The 17,843-nt window shown below is 29.4% G+C and overlaps 4 protein-coding genes across 7 annotated transcripts; 1 reads left to right on the top strand and 3 right to left on the bottom strand.

Annotated features, from left to right (window-relative positions):
- Window positions 1-656: 656 nt before the first annotated feature.
- Window positions 657-3,078, bottom strand: Nacalpha (nascent polypeptide associated complex protein alpha subunit). 2 transcript variants are annotated; one of them, XM_083081719.1, is made up of 6 exons: window positions 2,933-3,078; window positions 2,020-2,284; window positions 1,818-1,937; window positions 1,519-1,614; window positions 1,106-1,264; window positions 657-899 (listed from the first exon to the last, which is right to left on the bottom strand). In XM_083081719.1, exons 2-6 carry the CDS (start codon window positions 2,272-2,274, stop codon window positions 885-887), a joined length of 645 nt encoding a protein of 214 aa, XP_082937845.1. In that variant the 5' UTR covers window positions 2,275-2,284; window positions 2,933-3,078; the 3' UTR covers window positions 657-884. The 2 variants fall into 2 exon arrangements, with proteins under 2 accessions (XP_082937845.1, XP_082937844.1); XM_083081718.1 differs by having other exon boundaries at window positions 2,800-2,939.
- Window positions 3,079-4,670: 1,592 nt separating this feature from the next.
- On the bottom strand, window positions 4,671-12,197 carry Lnpk (zinc-ribbon metal-binding protein lunapark). 2 transcript variants are annotated; one of them, XM_083081915.1, is made up of 9 exons: window positions 11,804-12,197; window positions 10,615-10,656; window positions 10,331-10,518; window positions 10,051-10,237; window positions 7,776-7,787; window positions 7,294-7,531; window positions 6,984-7,145; window positions 6,691-6,870; window positions 4,671-6,441 (listed from the first exon to the last, which is right to left on the bottom strand). In XM_083081915.1, exons 1-9 carry the CDS (start codon window positions 11,828-11,830, stop codon window positions 6,335-6,337), a joined length of 1,143 nt encoding a protein of 380 aa, XP_082938041.1. In that variant the 5' UTR covers window positions 11,831-12,197; the 3' UTR covers window positions 4,671-6,334. The 2 variants fall into 2 exon arrangements, with proteins under 2 accessions (XP_082938041.1, XP_082938042.1); XM_083081916.1 differs by lacking the exon at window positions 7,776-7,787 and having other exon boundaries at window positions 11,804-12,196.
- Window positions 12,198-13,397: 1,200 nt separating this feature from the next.
- Window positions 13,398-16,815, top strand: Wuho (tRNA (guanine-N(7)-)-methyltransferase non-catalytic subunit wuho). Of its 2 annotated transcripts, none has more exons than XM_083081703.1 (2): window positions 13,398-13,419; window positions 13,893-16,815. In XM_083081703.1, exon 2 carries the CDS (start codon window positions 14,056-14,058, stop codon window positions 15,214-15,216), a length of 1,161 nt encoding a protein of 386 aa, XP_082937829.1. In that variant the 5' UTR covers window positions 13,398-13,419; window positions 13,893-14,055; the 3' UTR covers window positions 15,217-16,815. The 2 variants fall into 2 exon arrangements, with proteins under 2 accessions (XP_082937829.1, XP_082937830.1); XM_083081704.1 differs by lacking the exon at window positions 13,398-13,419 and having other exon boundaries at window positions 13,643-14,352; window positions 14,585-14,682.
- Window positions 15,490-17,618, bottom strand: Rpt4 (Regulatory particle triple-A ATPase 4). Its single transcript, XM_083081702.1, has 7 exons — window positions 17,449-17,618; window positions 17,111-17,190; window positions 16,978-17,017; window positions 16,641-16,777; window positions 16,184-16,556; window positions 15,828-16,091; window positions 15,490-15,746 (listed from the first exon to the last, which is right to left on the bottom strand). Exons 1-7 carry the CDS (start codon window positions 17,543-17,545, stop codon window positions 15,556-15,558), a joined length of 1,182 nt encoding a protein of 393 aa, XP_082937828.1. The 5' UTR covers window positions 17,546-17,618; the 3' UTR covers window positions 15,490-15,555.
- Window positions 17,619-17,843: the final 225 nt, after the last annotated feature.

The following is a 17,843-nucleotide window of genomic DNA, read 5'->3' as shown; positions in this document are numbered from 1 at the left end:
CAGAATCGAATTCAAAATTTGCGAACTACGGAGATTGGTCTCTTCTACACAAAACCATACGCTGCTTTGATAACGATAAAAAAGCTGCTTGTGCTGCTATCTCATGGCAACTACATATATTATCTACGTATATATCCACTCAAAGTGTATGTCTGAAATAATAAATTTCTTTTAGATACATTTTATGCTATTAATTTAATTAATTTTACAAATAAAATTATTGGAATGATTATCTTTTTTGTTACACTTTTATACATATCAATTATCGACTTGATTTATATTGTAATACTAATTTCAGAGAATCTATTACATATCGACAGACGATTTCTTTTAGCAAATAAATAATTTTTTTTCTCTCAAATATCTCTATGCAATTTTTAATATTTCAACATTTAGAGACATTCAATTTTGCTACACTTGTATATCTTATATTCAAATATTAGAAATATAAATTAGGAATTTATAGCACTTAAAATAAACCATTAATAGAATATATTATAAATTACTATACAATAATTATACAATTATATTATGTTATATTAGTGCATATTTTACTACATATGATTGCATATACATGCAATTGCAGGATTGTTCGGTACCTTTAGTATAAAAACTAAAATGACGAGCCGTTGTTTGACTGGACCATGGCCTGGATATATAGTGATCTTAATGTATTTATTTTTTTTCTTTTACACAAACTTTGTATATACATGTGAATTGTATTTCTCGAAACAATTAGGTGTATCCAGTTTTCTCGACGTCATGTTTATTTTTTCAATTGAATAAAAGGAAGAATGATGTTTTTTATGATGATGTGCGTATGATAAAATTATGATCTCGGAACGTCAGCAACTCGCAGCACAGCCTACTTTTAAGCAATTTCATCACATTGTCAATTCCTAAAATAAGAAAAAAATAATAATTTTCATTTCCTTATGTATTTATCGAACATATTTTATCAATAGAAAACGTCAGTCTGCCAAGATATTCAACATAATTTTTATTCTGATAATAAAAATATATAAGCGAAACCTTTGAAGCATAATCATCATATGCAGAGATACTAAAGCATGTATGAGATATAAATACATATTCCAAAACTTACCATGATAGCATTGACAATGTCATTTTGATTATTTTTAAGAGCTTTAATAGCTTTCCCTCGCGATACGTTAGCTTGACACATAACCAAATCAACGTCCTTTTCCTCTACACCTGTTTCATCCACTTCTTCTTCTGATTCTTCTTGGATAGGAGCAACAACCTTATAAAATGAAGAAACATTATATATATTGTTATATGCTGAAGGCCTTTTTCCAAATAAGCAATCTTATTTTATATATAATAATAATATATAATAATAAAATCTAATAATAAAATATAATTAAACATAAAAAATAAAATAAGCAATCTTATTTTATATATAATAATAATATATAATAATAAAATCTAATAATAAAATATAATTAAACATAAAAAATAAAATATAAATATAAAATATAACTGAAGATATCTTACCGTAGTACTGCCTCCAGCTTCAGTTGCTGGTATAACTGGTGGTTCCTTGAATTTTTCAGCTGCTGCAACCTGAGCTTGTTGGCTGAGATCTTCAATCTATGGAAAAATTAGTTACGATGTAAAATATATATCATTTGAGATTAATACAAATACAAGTAAGAATTAAATATCAGTCTGCCAAGGTATTTGTCAACATTTCTTTTCTGTTAAGAATATGCGAAACCAATAAATCATCACAAAGGATTTAACAAATGCATAATATTTATTGTTAAAAACAGTCAGTAAATTAAATTTCTTACCTTGGCTTCACCAAATACTATATATGTGTCTGAGGCTGGATTCTTCAAAACATCTGGTTTGTTTATAACAAATAAAATATTCTTTGATTTGCGAATAGTCACTCTATTGACTCCTTGTACCTACATACAAAAGAAAAGCAAAATTATTGTATATATATATAAAAGTATATTAGAATACTAAATATTTTAATAATTAACATACTGGTTTTAAACCTAATTTACTCATAAGCTTCCTGGCTTTTTTTTCTCCACGACTCTGCTTAGCCTTGGATACCATATCAATGGGAAGCCCAGTGACGGTTGTGCCAGGGAATCCAACAGTACCAGGAGTGCCAGCATCTTCTAATTCTGGTATGGTATCATCTGAATCTGAATCAGTTGCAGAGCCGATACCTACCAATTCTACTTTGGTAGGCTCCGAACTAGCCGCCTTGTCAAGTTCTGTCAACTCCGGCATATTTACTGGCCTACAAATAAAAAAGATTAATGTATTATCATAATTTTTACTATCATCATATAATTTCAAAGAAAAGAAAAACCTTAGAATGGAATACACGTTTTTAAGATTTAGTCATGATCATGTTTTAATCATGATTCTCGAATAGGTCGTAAAAATATATTTATAAGATATAGAAGAAAAAGTTACACATTTTCAACTTTTCCCGGCGAAAAATTGATCACACATCTCTTGACGGACAGTCTACATGATAATCAGCATGAATTTTTCGCACGAATATTATTACAGAAATGAGTGGTAATTATGGCGTCCGACAAAGCTACCCGAAAAATAGTTTGCTAAGCATGGGGGTTTTAATCATAATTTTCACACAACCATCGTAATACGTTAGTGTATCGATACAAACTACGAATGTCGTTAAAAATCGTGACCGAAACGATTCCGCCAGAAAATTCTACGTCATTATCTGCAGAAGAGAAAAATTCGCGAAGACGAGGTTTGTCGTTAGAACTTGATGCAACTCACATCGATATCAGTGACAATAAGGTGTATCACGCGATACTATTAGTGCGAATACCAAGATCAATACCTGATCTTGCAATATACGAGTGTTTTTCGGAAGATTACACAGTGATGTCGAAAAAATTGTTAGATTTACCTCGAGCTATAGTCCGTTGATGAACGAATGTTATTTTTTATCGCACAAACTGTCGATTTACATGTCGGTCTATGCGAACACAGCTTCACATTTTTGAGGACGCCATCGAAAGATCATTCTTAAGCCGGGTCTACATTGGTCGTATCGTAAAGTTGTAAGGTCGTAGTCGTAAAAAATTGATCAATCCCAGTTGAAGTTCAGGAGAATAATCAACTGTGATTGGTCAATTTCTTACGACTACGGCCTTGCAACCTTATGCTACGACCAATAGACCTGGCTACGTAAGCAAATTGACCAATCATGGTTGATTATTTTTGAAATAATCGACTATGGTTGGTCAATTCTTTTACGACTTACGACTCATTGGCTGCGTTCAGCAGGAAAAGCTGCTTTGTAACTGTTGTAAAATTCGTGAATCTGATTGGTGTATGCTCTTAGATCAAGTCAAAATTAAGAGCATACACCAATCAAGCTCACGAATTTTACAACAGTTGCAAAGCAGCTTTTTCTGCTGAACGCAGCCAATCAGGCTCACGAATTTTACAACAGTTGCAAAGCAGCTTTTTCTGCTGAACGTAGCCATTGGCTGTACAACCTTAACCTCATATTAAGAACAACAATATGTAATAAAATAATGAAATATATTATTCGTATATAATACAGATCATAATATAAAAAATTTCGCATGGACAAGTCAAACTACTAAATTACTTCTACAAAAATATTATGAAAGAAAAAGTAAATTTCGCGATCCTAAACTTAAGAAAAAGTTATTGTGGGCAAAAATAGTAAAAGACATGTATATTTTTTTTTTATAATTTCACATTCGTACCAACTTGTTTTTTCACACTTGCATCAACAAAATTTTATATACAAACCTGTATTAAGTACATACAGGGTGTCCTAGGTATCTTCCGTCCAAAAAAAAAGGCAGATTCTCTGGCCAATTTAAAAACGATTTTTCCTCAGCGAAAATGTCGCGGCACTAGTAGTTTTCGAGTTATAAACGATTGAAAATAAAGGGTTTTTCGCAAACTAAGGCTTATGGGAATAAAATATTAATAAAGTCACATTCTTTAGTTAATTTTAGGTAAAGTTTACTTTAATAGAATTTTAATTTAAGGCTTAGTTAGAAAGATACATGATGACAAAAATTGGGAATATGCAAAAAATAATGATCTCCCTCGACATTTTCGCTGAGGAAAAATCGTTTTTAAATTGGCCAGAGAATCTGCTTTTAAAATATCAAGTGGTAGTTTCGGGACACCCTGTATACGCATACATAGTTCAAAAAAGTGCGTTCAGCAAAAGACATATGCTGCTAGCAGCGCCGCGCAAAGCGCTTCCTAAGCTGCTTTCTCTGCTGAATGCAGCCATTGTAGAGGAAGCCTTATGGCTCTTCCGCATTACTGCGATGCGGACTGGTTTTTCGCGCATGCGTGCGGCACATAAATCAATATTATTTATCTATTTTATTATTTTAAGTATATGGAACACAAGAAAAAATAAGATTCTTATATAATTCTTAAAAACACGATAAAAAACCAAACAAAACATTTTTCTATTCAAACACTTAAATTGCATATGAGAGCAAAAGCAGAAAATCTATTTTGAATATCCGAATATTGATTAATTAAAGCAATATATCTCGTGCGATAAAAAAACAATACGTTAGCCACAATCATTTTTTATTGTATTCTATTAATAAAAACAGGAAAATTAAACTTGTTATACAAAATTACCAGGAAATTAGCAGTTTTTAATAATCTCATTTTTGCCAGCGGATTATAAGTAAATAACAGCCATTTCAAAACCAAAATCAGAAAATATTAAATATATATATTACAACAATAAACATCAGAAATTATATTATTGTTTTTATTATCACTAGCAGAATATAATAATTATGTGGATAAGATAAAAAACCAGAAAATACCTCAATTTTATCTAAATTTATATTATACTAACAACTTTTCAAATTTCTTAAATATCTTTCATGTATACAAATTTACATCAAACTTCTAAAATGTTTTAAATGATATTTGTAATAACAATAATATACAATTTCTTTCAAAAAAGCAAAAATATATAATATAATAAGAGACAATCACATTTGTAACTTTATGGCTCACTTATGAGCTAGTTATAAGATTTAAGATCGAATTCATGTAAGCATGAATTTCATTAGTCTATCTATAATCACAGTGGATTGTAACCATGAGTATAATACATTCAAAATGGATTTTTTATTATGATACTATATTTAATCTAATAATTATTTGTGTTAAATATAATTTTCCATACAAAGACACTGCTATTATAAATTATGTATCCTTTTATGCTTTTTTTGTTTTTCAAAAGAAAATAATGCATCTATATAAAATTCATATATTTCTCTCTCTCTCTCTCTCTCTTTCTCTCTTATAGCTTTTGCTCTTAATAGCCTTACATTTAAAAATTAGCCGAATAATTAATACATTTGCAATACAAATTTCTATTTTTCTTAATAAAGCAATGTACGTAACTATTACAACATATACATAAAAAACAAAACTTAAGAAGATTTGTTTATTTGAAGACTGTACTTTTTCGAGAAAAAGATAAATTGTGATCTATAATAAATAATCTGTAGATAAAATAGGCAGTCTTATAAAAAATATATTATTAATTGTGCAACATGAATTGCAATTATAATGTTGAAGTATTTTGCCGCATTTAATTAAATTATACCTCAAAAATCATAAATAGACTGAAATGCGATTTCATATAAATATTTTTGTATAAAAATATATCTATGAAATCCCTCTACAAAGTATTTAGAAGAAATTATGTTATATAAATAGATAATTTATATTTCTTATTTTTTTTCTCTTATTTTCATGTTTTTGCATTTAGCATTAATTGTAATGTTAAACAAATAAAAATTTGGTATGATTTGTAATTTCATTTATCGCAATAGAATTTTCGTGTAATTTTCAAATTCTAGCAAATATTATATAATCTCTAAAGAAATTAGATAATGCAGAAGAATTATATATGTGTAGCTATACATATCACCAATGATCATATAATACTTATGCTATTTCTATATTATAGCAATAGTTTCCAAAGCGATATTTCGATTCACAATTACATTTGTAACATAAGAAGATAAATCTTGGTTTTCCTCCCAAATTATTATTCATGTATATATATATATATATATATGTGTGTGTAATTGTATGTGTTGTATTATTTTATAATTTGTTTTATTTCATCACCATTTATGTTTCATTTTTTTCTCTTATTCATATTCTCTTCTTTTTCTTTATTAAATTTTAAACTTACTTGAAACTCTGATTTACAAACATTTTTTTTCACCCTCAGGCTAATTATTCAATTACAAAAATTATGAGTAGTGCGTCACGTCTCTATCTTATCAGATTCATTCTCATTTAATAATTCCTTAGATTCTGATTCTTGAGTATCAGACATTTCACCTGGTCTTTCAACTACTTCAATATCCGAATCTATAAAATTAAAAAAAATGCAAATATATTTATATTAATTTATTTATATAATATTTATATATTATATATTATTTTTACACTTTACAAAAAATAAAATGAAATGATTCAAATATATATAGAAATATTATTAAGCAATTGATAAAGCTCTCATGACTTTCAATACAATTTTAAATTTTGTTGATAAAAATTAGATATTGAACAATAATACATCTGATTTTTATTAGTTTGTAAAATTTAGAAATATCATACCTGTATCCGATTGCGTACATGTTTCCAATTCAGTAAGTTTTATTGACTCTTCGTTTGCATTGTGAGGATCGGCTTCAGATGTATTCGAAGTTCCAGCAGGACTATCAAAATCTAATTTTGGAGCACAAGGTTTTTGTTTCCTTGCAGGATTCCAAAAACCACAGTAGCAACATCTGAATGCTGCAAAAATATATATAGTTTAATAATAGTTTAATAATATGTTATTTATCAAAGTATATATAAGTTGGGGGGAAATATATTTCTGTTCTTTTGAAAAAAAGCGTTTTACTAACCGAAATATTCAAACTCTTCTTTCAAAGCCATTCCATTATGCGATTCGCATTGCCGACAAATTAAAGCATAACGATTTGAAGGACCATCACCTACTAAGTAATCAACCAAACGATCAATTACAGTTCTTTGTTGTGGCAGCACAGGTCGTGGTAATGGTGATCCTAAGTCATATATGCAATTGATTATTTCCATATTAAGAAGTTCATATAAATAAGTTAATAATTAATAAGTTCATATAAATGATATTTTAAGACATATGAGTAAAACATAAATTATCAAAATAATTACACATAGTATACATTTACTTACGAAAACCTATGGAGGCAGGATTAATTATTCTAGCATTAGGTGGAACAGGAACAATTTGAAGTTGATTAATTGGTTTAATGCTGGGGGTCACTAAAGCAGGGCCAGTTACACCAGTTTGTGTATTGTGAGATGATATGGGCCGTCTTCTTAATTCTACAGATCCAGGTTGAGGAGATATTATAGCCTGTGGCATAGGACGTCGAGGTGTTTCAGTCGGCATTGACAACTTTTGAGTAAACTAAAAACAGAATTATTAATTTTATATCTTTTATACACACATCAAATATTATATATATATATATATATATATATATATATATATATATATATATATATTGATACATATATATTGATATATAAATCATGTAGATTTTTTACGAGTGAAACTGTTTTTTTGTCAACTGTACAATTGTCATCTTGTTTTACTCTTATTCTTAGACATCTTATACTCATGCATACTACAAGTTGTGACAAATACAAACCTTTGGAGTTAACTGTAAAGAAAAGATAAAAAATAAATATAAAATTATACTTATATATATGTAGGAAAAAAATAATATAAATTAGTACAATAGTATAAATTATATATATATATATATATATATATATATATATATATATATATATGTATATATATATACATATTTTAAGAACTTTACTAATTATGTAGCATTATTACATTTAATAGAATTAATTTGTGATTTATTAAATAATTATAACAGGGATTGTACTCCCTATTTTTTTTATTATTGGGAAAAAAGAGGAAAATCATGATCAAAAAAGGGATAATTTTTTAAGAAAATAGGGGAATTGTAATTGATGAAATTTATATAAGATTTATAGACTCTTTTTTGTAACATTTTAACATAACTTATCATAATAATCTAATATCATAAATTTAAAGGCGAACATTATAAGTCTTGTTTAGAGCGGTCTCAAAATGTTATTGAACAATGTTATTTAAACAATATTTTTAAAAAATAAACAATATTTATACTTAAAAATTAACGCAATAATTATAATTAAAATAACGCAATAATTATGTTTAAAATAAACGCGATAATTATATTTAACTTATAAAATTTGTAGTTTAAGAGATTTATAGATAGATTTTTTAACTTTTTTATAACTATTAAATAAAGTAAAGACGAACATTGTAAGCAATAGAGGCACACGTTTTAAAATAATATATTATTATTTATTCTATTTTAATCATCATCGGTAGTTTTGAGTTTTTTACTTATCGTACTGTCAATAAGTGCAGATTTTCTTTTTTGTGTTTTATATATATATATATATATATATATATATATATATATATATATATATATATATATAATATAATATAATATAATTTAATATATAATTTAACAATTTTAATATATATATATATTAAAATTGTTTAATTTTATATTAAATTAAATTATATTTAGAATTAATTTACATTTTAATTTTGTAGATGCGAAACCACGACGTCCTGTACGAAAACGTCCCAGATTACATCCTACAAGCTACTGCTTGTCCCATAAATTCATGAATCCTATTCTCCCTCTCTCTCTCTTTTTTTTTAAAGTAGTATATCTTTTTTTTCTTTTGTAGTCGCACAACCCGATATAGATGTTTTCCCACAAAAAGAATAAGGGGAACCGTTAAAAGATAAATATACGACTAATAAAGATATGACTAAATATGCAAGGTTGTATTTTATGCTATTGTAATATATATATATATATATATATATATATATATATATATATATATATATATATATATATATATTAAACGTTAAAATTTTTATATGTCCAGGGAGCAGGACGAACCAAATAACAGCCAAACAAACAATGACAAAAGACAATATGAAAAAAGTGGAGAAAATGATAAACCAAAAAAATTGGAAAGTACAAAATATTTAAATTTTATTTTTCTATGGATTGAATACAATTTGATTAAATTTTTTATTTCAGACATTTTCCTGTGACCTTTGTGCATATACCACACGCTACAAGTATAAGGGCCTGAGCACAAAGATGTCGTATCTGTTTCCGACAAAGTCGTATGCGTAAGTCGGAGACGTTAGTCAACGCACAAGGATTTTACGTAAACGTAGGTATCGCATAACATGCAATACAAGATACGGCCTATGTTTACGTAAAATCCTTGTGCGTTGATTAACGTCTCCGATTTACGCATACGACTTTGTCGGAAACAGTTACATCTTTGTGCTCAGGCCCTAACTTGGACCGCCACCAAAATAAAGAAAAAAAACAAAAAAAATAAGAACCCCAGGAAAATAAAGGAAAAAAATTAAAATGATAAGATACTGGTAATTATAGATTAGTTATTTACACTTATACCCTCTATTCCTATTCTATTTTGTTGTATATTACTTGTTTATTTTTTTTGTTTTTTTTTATTTTAGGATAAAAATAAGAATACTTCTTCAAATCAGCAACACGAACAACAAGTAATGTGATAAAAAATGATTAAAATTTTATTTTTTATATGTATAGGTATAAACTGCGCTTAAGCGCTTAGCCGCTCCTTTACAGGGCGCTCATGTAACACTGCCATGTTTTTGATCAGTTAAACAGATTTGAAAACAAATTTCGTGTACTGGTCATGTAAATTATAGGGGAAATAGGGGAAAAGTGTAGGTTTAAGAGGAAAAGAGGGAAGATTAACATAAAAAGAGAAAAAAGGGGAAGTAGCGGAAAGAGTACAATCCCTGTTATAACAATAACATGTAAATGTACTCACAGGTGTCATGTTTAATTCATCTGGTGCAAACTTTAATAATATTTCTTTAGCTTTCTTATATGTTTCTGTTTCAGTAACTTCATCTAATATTTTCTTTTTCTCTGATATAATCGTAAATAGTTTTTCCTGATTATGAGTAATTTTACGATTATAGTACCATGAAACCATTTTCTTTGTTAAAAGAATTCTGAAAAAAGAAAAATGTATTTTTGATTATATTTTCTCTATGTAATCTATATTAAATAAAAATATCTATAATTAGATTTTTCACATTACTTACAAAATTGGGAAAAGTAATAATGGTGTTATATAAAAGAGCTGATCATATAATGAAGCTGGAAAGAAACAGAAATAAAAGATGAATGCTATCATGATGTAAAGAACAACTCCATAAATGATGATAGTTCCCACTATCTTTTTATGTCTCTGTTCCGTAGTCTGTCCATACTGATGGATCTCTTTGATTTGCTATAAAAAAAAGAAAACATTACATAATGCTATTTTATAATATTAGATGTACATATGATGACGATAAAATAATATCTTACTGTCTGTAATACTTACTGCATCAAGATCCTCTAAAATTTCAATTGTTGTCCTCTTTTTCTGAAAATCATAAATTTTATTTAACAATATATATATTATAACTTTCTACCATATTTATCGCATCTTTTTATTATATTTAACATATAAAAAAATATATTTATGTAGAATGTTCAATAAATTGTAGATATTTATTTTTTGAGAAAGAAAGTAAATAAATATTTAAATTTCTTACAATGCATTTTCAATAAAATATTAAGCTGATATACAAATAATCTACAAAAATTACAATTAATGATATCAAAATCAATGATTTATACAATTAGAGACACAAAAATAATAATGTATTTTAATAATTAATCTTGTAATAATGTTATTATCTTTTACAAAATTTAAACAATTTATATCTTAAATACCTTTTAATTCATATTTATATCTTAAAAACCTTTATGATAGATCTTCAATTGTAATTAATATTTGATTAGAATTTAATAAGAATGTCAATTCAATATTTAGTAATAAAATAAAATAAATTTAGTAATAAAAATAAAATAAATAATAATTTTAATTATTATTTTTTAAAATTATTATTATATATTAAATATTTTGCGTAAATGGAGTATGATGTATATAATGAAAAATCATCCGATTTTTCAATTTATACATCATACTATTCACACATTTGTAATTTCTTTTATGACACATGTGGGAATCAGAGCAAAGATCGCCATTGAATGCTAATGTTTAGTTCTCACAAGCTCACTGTAGAATAAATTTAACAATCAATTTTGTTCACTCATGAAAAATGGCGGTAACCAAGAAATTATATCATATAACGAAACCTCCAAGATTTGTGATTTACAAGATCTTGTAACAAACAAAACATCTATATACTTATTTCGTAGAAAGAAGTCATTTCCGTTCGCAGTTTACGTTTAAATAAATTCCTGTTTCGCGCCAAATCTAACAGCTTTTACAGTTTCGAGCCTGTCGTCATCCGGTATAAACGGATGCTATAAATAGGCATGAATGACATTTAAAAATATTACTCAGCAAGCGTCGAACACAGTTACATTCGTAAAGTTTAGCCTCGTCGGACGTAAGGTGCCCTTGCGTGCCATATTTAACGAAGTTATGATGCTAACCTCAAAGGGCACGAAATGTCAAGAGAGAGAGCGGAGATCCTTGAGATACCCAGCTGCATACTCACCCGAAATCTCGACAATATTATCCCCATATTAAATGATGTTACGGCGAAGAGGGGCGAAGGTATCCTCGAGAAACGTCGATCGCACCGAAGCGTTGCCTCGCGCCGAATCCGTCATAAAAAGGATCCTTCCGATATCGTTTTAAAATAGCTCTCGTCTTCCACGCCTCGTCGAGCCGGCTGTTCCGCCCGATTACGCTCCAAATTTAAATCCCGCCGCGCGTTTTATCCCGATATTTATAGCTCGGATCGCGCCTATGAAAGCGTCCGGCGCGTACTCGCTCGATTAACAATCGTTATCATATCGGGTCCGGCGTGAAAAAACAAGGCACGAGAAGCACGATATCCCGACGCATCTGCCCGTTCGCCTTTGGGAGTCCTAAACGAACACAGACGCATTCGATCGCGCTTCGCTCTGATTCGCGGATTCGTACGTACAGTGCGCGTCACGATCCTGTCCTGCGCGGGGCAAGGGGAGCGTAGAACTGGCCAATCAGCCACTGCCGCGCTGCCGGCTGATTGGCCAGTTCTACGCTCCCAACAGAATCGTTGACGCGCACTGTACATACATACGCTGAGGGTGCAGTCCCACGTAGAAGAAAAAGCGGAACGGAAAAGAAGTATAGTGGGGGGTAACCAATCAGAACGTTTCTCCAAAAGACATATCTGTTCCGATTTTAAATAACCGGGTTCCCCATGTACCGGAAAAAGCGGAAATAAGTAAGAGTAAAAAATTATTTTTTATGAATTATATTAAACAAAAATAATCAATTTTGTAAAAAAATATCTTTTTATAATAAATGGAAAATTCCAATGGAATATAATTTACGAAAAAACAAAGCTAATTCAGAATTATTGTAAATCTTAGGTTAGAATTTTTTCCGTTTTTGCGTAAAATATATTCCATGGGGAACCCAGTCATATAAAAGCGGAATGGAATAAAGAACTTTATAATAATATAAATTTAACAAGAGAAAGATATTATTTTAGTGTAATTTTGTTATGTTTTTATATTTTGTGAAAATATAAAATTAAACTAAACTATTTATATGAAACAATGATAAAATTACATTTTATATTGTAACAAATATTTTATTCAGAATAATATATTTTCACCTAATTTAATGTTAAGTGTAATAAATTGTTACAAAATTTAATATATATATCTGAAAATAAAACACACACACACATATTTTATATTATAATAAAAAAATTTACCGATGACATTATTATTTTATATAAAAATAAATTTATAAATTTTATTTATGAATAAGAAAGACTAGGGTCCATATTCTGAATCCTCTTTTATCGATAAAAGTGCCTCTAAAAGTGGCTTATAGCCAATCAGAAGGCTTATAAGCCACTTTTAGATGCACTTTTATCGATAAAAGAAGATTCAGAATATGGACCTAGATATGCTAGGTATGTACATACATACGAGAACGCTAGGTATAATGTCTTTTGGAGAAACGTTCTGATTGGTTACCCCCTCTATACTTCTTTTCCGTTCCGCTTTTCCGTTCCGCTTTTTCTTCTACGTGGGACTGCACCCTGATCACTGAATGTTTTTCATCGCGGTAGTAAGTATTGAAATGGACATTCCTAAACGCAGTTACGCGGTATTGTCTTTTTTCTTCAAGGCGGCGCATCAAAATGCGAAGCTGATAAAAAACATACTAATATATCCTTAATTATATTCTTCATTCGTATTCCTAATCGACAATTTATAATACAGCATGGATACGCACCAAGTCGCGATTTAATCGACAGTGGTTGTCAATAGCTGCGTTCAGCAGAAAAAGCTGCTTCGCAACTGTTGGTAAAATTCGTGAGCCTGATTGGTGTGTGCTCTTAATTTCGACTGAATCTAAGAGCATACACCAATCAGATTCACGAATTTTACAACAGTTGCAAAGCAGTTTTTTCTGCTGAACGCAGCCATTGGTCCATATTCTGAATCCTCTTTTATTGATAAAAGTGCCTTTAAAAGTAGCTTATAAGCCTTCTAATTGGCTGTAAGCCACTTTTAGAGGCACTTTTATCGATAAAAGAGGATTCAGAATATGGACCATTGTGTTTCCTATTTTTGAAGGAAACGACGCTATTGTATGGAAAGCACCCAACGACAAACACTGGCATAGCCTCTCTCAGATTTCTCGGGGCTTCTCACTTTAACAATAACTAAAAATAATTCTTTCATCATTGAAAACACAACATTACTTTGAAGGTGAAGATTTTTTACAAACGTTCCAGTTATGAGTTTTTCCGTGTATGACTCACACGTGGCTTTGTGCAACAACGAACGCGTGATAATACACAATGTTGACAATAACAGCGAAAATGTGATAGCCTTGCCCGATCTGGAAACAAACAGGAAGATAGACGTGCATAATAATGTGGATATCGAGACTTATCACATGATAACGTCCGTGATGTTCTCCGATGATGGAAGGTACTTTGCAGTGTGCACGAATCGCAAGCAGTTGTGCTTGTACGAGACAAGGAACTCGAGGCTTCTGTCAAATCGAACGCTCGCCAGAGCCGCGAGCAAAGTGAGATTCTCTCCGAACAACGATATCATAGTTGCTGACAAGGCTGGAGACGCTTACCTGTTCTCCACCAGTTCGCCAATGGAAAGTGGAACTTTGATCTTGGGTCACTTGTCGATGCTCCTTGATGTACTCATTACAGAGGATATGAAATATATCTTGACAACCGACAGGGACGAAAAGATCAGGGTTTCCATGTTCCCGAATTGCTACAACATTATGTCTTACTGTTTAGGACATGCAAAATTTGTAACAAATATATCAGAATTGCCTCATAAGAAGAATATCTTAATATCGTGCGGTGGTGATGGAGTTTTTAAATTATGGGATTATAAATGTGGAACTGAACTGTTATCTGTGAATTTTAGCGATAAAATACCCAAATGTGACATTGAGAAATTTAATCAAGATCTTCAAGACTATCATTATGAATCTATAAATATATTGCCTGTTAAACATTTAAGAGTATCTTATCTTAGTAAGATAGAATCTCTAGTTATAATAAGCTTTTATAGTAGTAAAGTACTATTAGTTTTTAACATTACTAGTAACATTGAAACACAGTTTGAAGCAAATTATTTGGAATCCATAACTATTGAAGGTGAACCTATAGAATGTCTTTTACACAAACAAGATTTATGGATATTAATAGATGCAGGACTACAAGTATACAAATTTGAAAACAATAGGTTTGTAAGTCATAATACTTTAAATCATGCAATTAAACATCTTAATGAGTCTTGGGAAATTCTGAAAAATACTATTGTTAAACAAAATTTACTCCCAATTTTATATAAAAGAAAATATGACAATGTACAAGAATATTTAGAAAGAAAAAAAATTCGACTCACCAATAATATAGAATAAATTATATTATTACAAATGTTTTAAATATGTGTCTAATATTTATAATATTTATATTGTAAACTATACAAACACATTACAATGATTGAAATCAAGACTAAAGATATATATTTGTTTTAATGATCTCATTAATGATTTCAGCTTGTGCATAAATGTATTTTTTTGTATTATACAAAATTCGACAATGTTAATATTGAGTAAATTTTTGTAAAATATAATTTTATCAGGAAAGAGAGAAATAATATAGCAAAATAATAAAAAATAATCCAACTTGAATCATATTGAAATGAATAGACATTTAATGACATTTTGACAGATAAAATAATAACAACTTATACTGAATTACACAGGCTTATAATCTAATTTGGATTCGAGTTTCTTATTGTCAGAGACTTTTCTGACTGCTTTCATAAAATCTTCTTGTATTACATACTCTCTTTCTAGTCGTATCGCAAACAACCCAGCTTCTGTGCACACATTTCTCAAGTCAGCGCCATTGAATCCATCCGATAGTTTGACTACTGCCTCATAATCTGTATATTTATAAATAACAAATATTTTAAATATTGCAAAGTATGTAAAATTATAAAACTTGTAACTGATAAGTTTCTTACCGATTTCGCCGTGTTTGGCAATCGGCAAGGCATGTATCTTTAAAATCTCCAGGCGAGCTTGTTCATTGGGTAGTGGTATTTCAATTTTTCTATCCAATCTTCCTGGTCGTAATAATGCGGGATCTAAGGTATCGGGCCTATTTGTAGCCATTATCATTTTCACTTGACCCAAAGAATCAAACCCATCCATTTGATTCAACAATTCCATCAAGGTTCTCTGGATTTCTCGATCAGCACTTGTTCCTTCCGAAAATCTGCGACCACCTATATATACGTAAAACGTATTAATATTTAATCATATAAATCTCTCTCAACTTCGATATTCTTTGTTTATTGCAAGTCTTATATATACAAACCAATGGCGTCAATTTCATCCATAAATATAATACAAGGTTGATGATCTCGAGCATAATTGAACATCTCTCTAATTAATCTGGCAGATTCTCCAATATATTTATCAACAATAGCACTTGAAACAACTTTCAAGAAATTTGCATCCAACTGACTGGCAACAGCTCTTGCTAATAATGTTTTTCCAGTACCAGGAGGACCATAAAGCAAGCATCCTTTAGGAGGAGTGATGCCAACTCTTTGGAAAAGTTCAGGATTTAATAATGGCAATTCAATAACCTCGCGTAATTCACGTATTTGTTCACTCAAGCCACCAATTGCAGAATAAGTCACGTCACCAGGATCTTCATGAGACATGTTATAAACTAATGGATCAACCTAAAGAAATTAGCAATATAACGAATAAATTTTTGGACGAAAAAAAAAAGACTAATATTTTAATTGGTTAAGAAATTCTTTTACCTCACGTGGCAAGTAGCGCATAATTGTAAGAGTTGTCATATCTAAAGCAACTCTAGTTCCAGATTTTAATTTGTTTTTGTCCAGTTGACGTCGACATCCAACAACATAACGTGGGCCATTTGTTGCTTTTACAATAACTATAAATAAATGTTTATTATTTTTCATTTTATACTAATTTGTAGTTTATCTATGTTTAATATAAAATATATCTCTCATATATAATATTAAATGCAATTTTTGTTCCTACTAAATATGAATAAAAGATAATAAAGCTTAAAATAGCCATTGTCAACATTAAATGTGCAATCAAAATATTCTTATATGATTGATTACTTACATTTTTCTTCCGTAAGTTGTTTTAATACTTCTCCAACAATCTACAAGAAATTCAGAAAATACACAATTCATAAAATAGAATAAAATAAATTATATTATTATATTTTAATAAAAAAAAGGTGAGATGACGATACCTGTCCAACACTTTGTAATGCCTTTAAATCATTTTCGGACTTGTCATATTGCTTTGTCAGATCTTTAAAGTGTTCTCTCACTAGAAAAATATAAAGTATAACTTTATATAATCATGCTTTTTATAAATTTATTATATAAAATATATATATATATATATAATATGATAAAAAATATATTAACATCACAATAATAAAAATGTATTCAACGATATAAAATCGAACATAAATATCAGAAAAGCTCAATGAGAAGAGGAAACGAGGTTATAATCGTCTCGAATTCTCTTTGCAAATATATAAAACATACATAAAATTCACGATAGCAATCAAGAGTATCTTACTTTCTTTAAGACGTGACTCGACTTCCTTGTGTTCTAATAGCTTCTTTCTATAATCTTGAAAGGCTTTTTCTCTCACAGGATCCATGGTGACCGACATCTTTATCAGAGAGAAGGCTTCTCCGCTTCTCTTCTCTCCGTCTTTACTTATTTTGCTTGATCTTGCTGAATAACTGTCCTTGAAAAACATAGATGTTATAGATGGGACACAGAATAGAGAAAGGTAGGGATCCTCAAGTGAGGGATGAGACACCGAGGCTGCAAGATGCGGATTGGTCGTCCGCCATTAGTGGGATACTTCCGCTTTGAGTATAGTTTAGTAAAGAATGTATAGTATATGTCAAGTTATGTATATGCTTTTTAAAGTTTAATTAAAAGTTTTTTGTTACATTTATTGA

This window comes from Camponotus vicinus, unplaced genomic scaffold, assembly GCF_025532165.1.
Source record: "Camponotus vicinus isolate PSW18456_S1 unplaced genomic scaffold, iyCamVici1.0 SCAF_11, whole genome shotgun sequence".
In the NCBI taxonomy this organism is placed as follows: Eukaryota; Metazoa; Arthropoda; class Insecta; order Hymenoptera; family Formicidae; genus Camponotus; species Camponotus vicinus.
The sequence above is the reverse complement of the archived record's forward strand: the minus strand, read 5'-3'. Positions and strand labels throughout refer to the sequence as shown.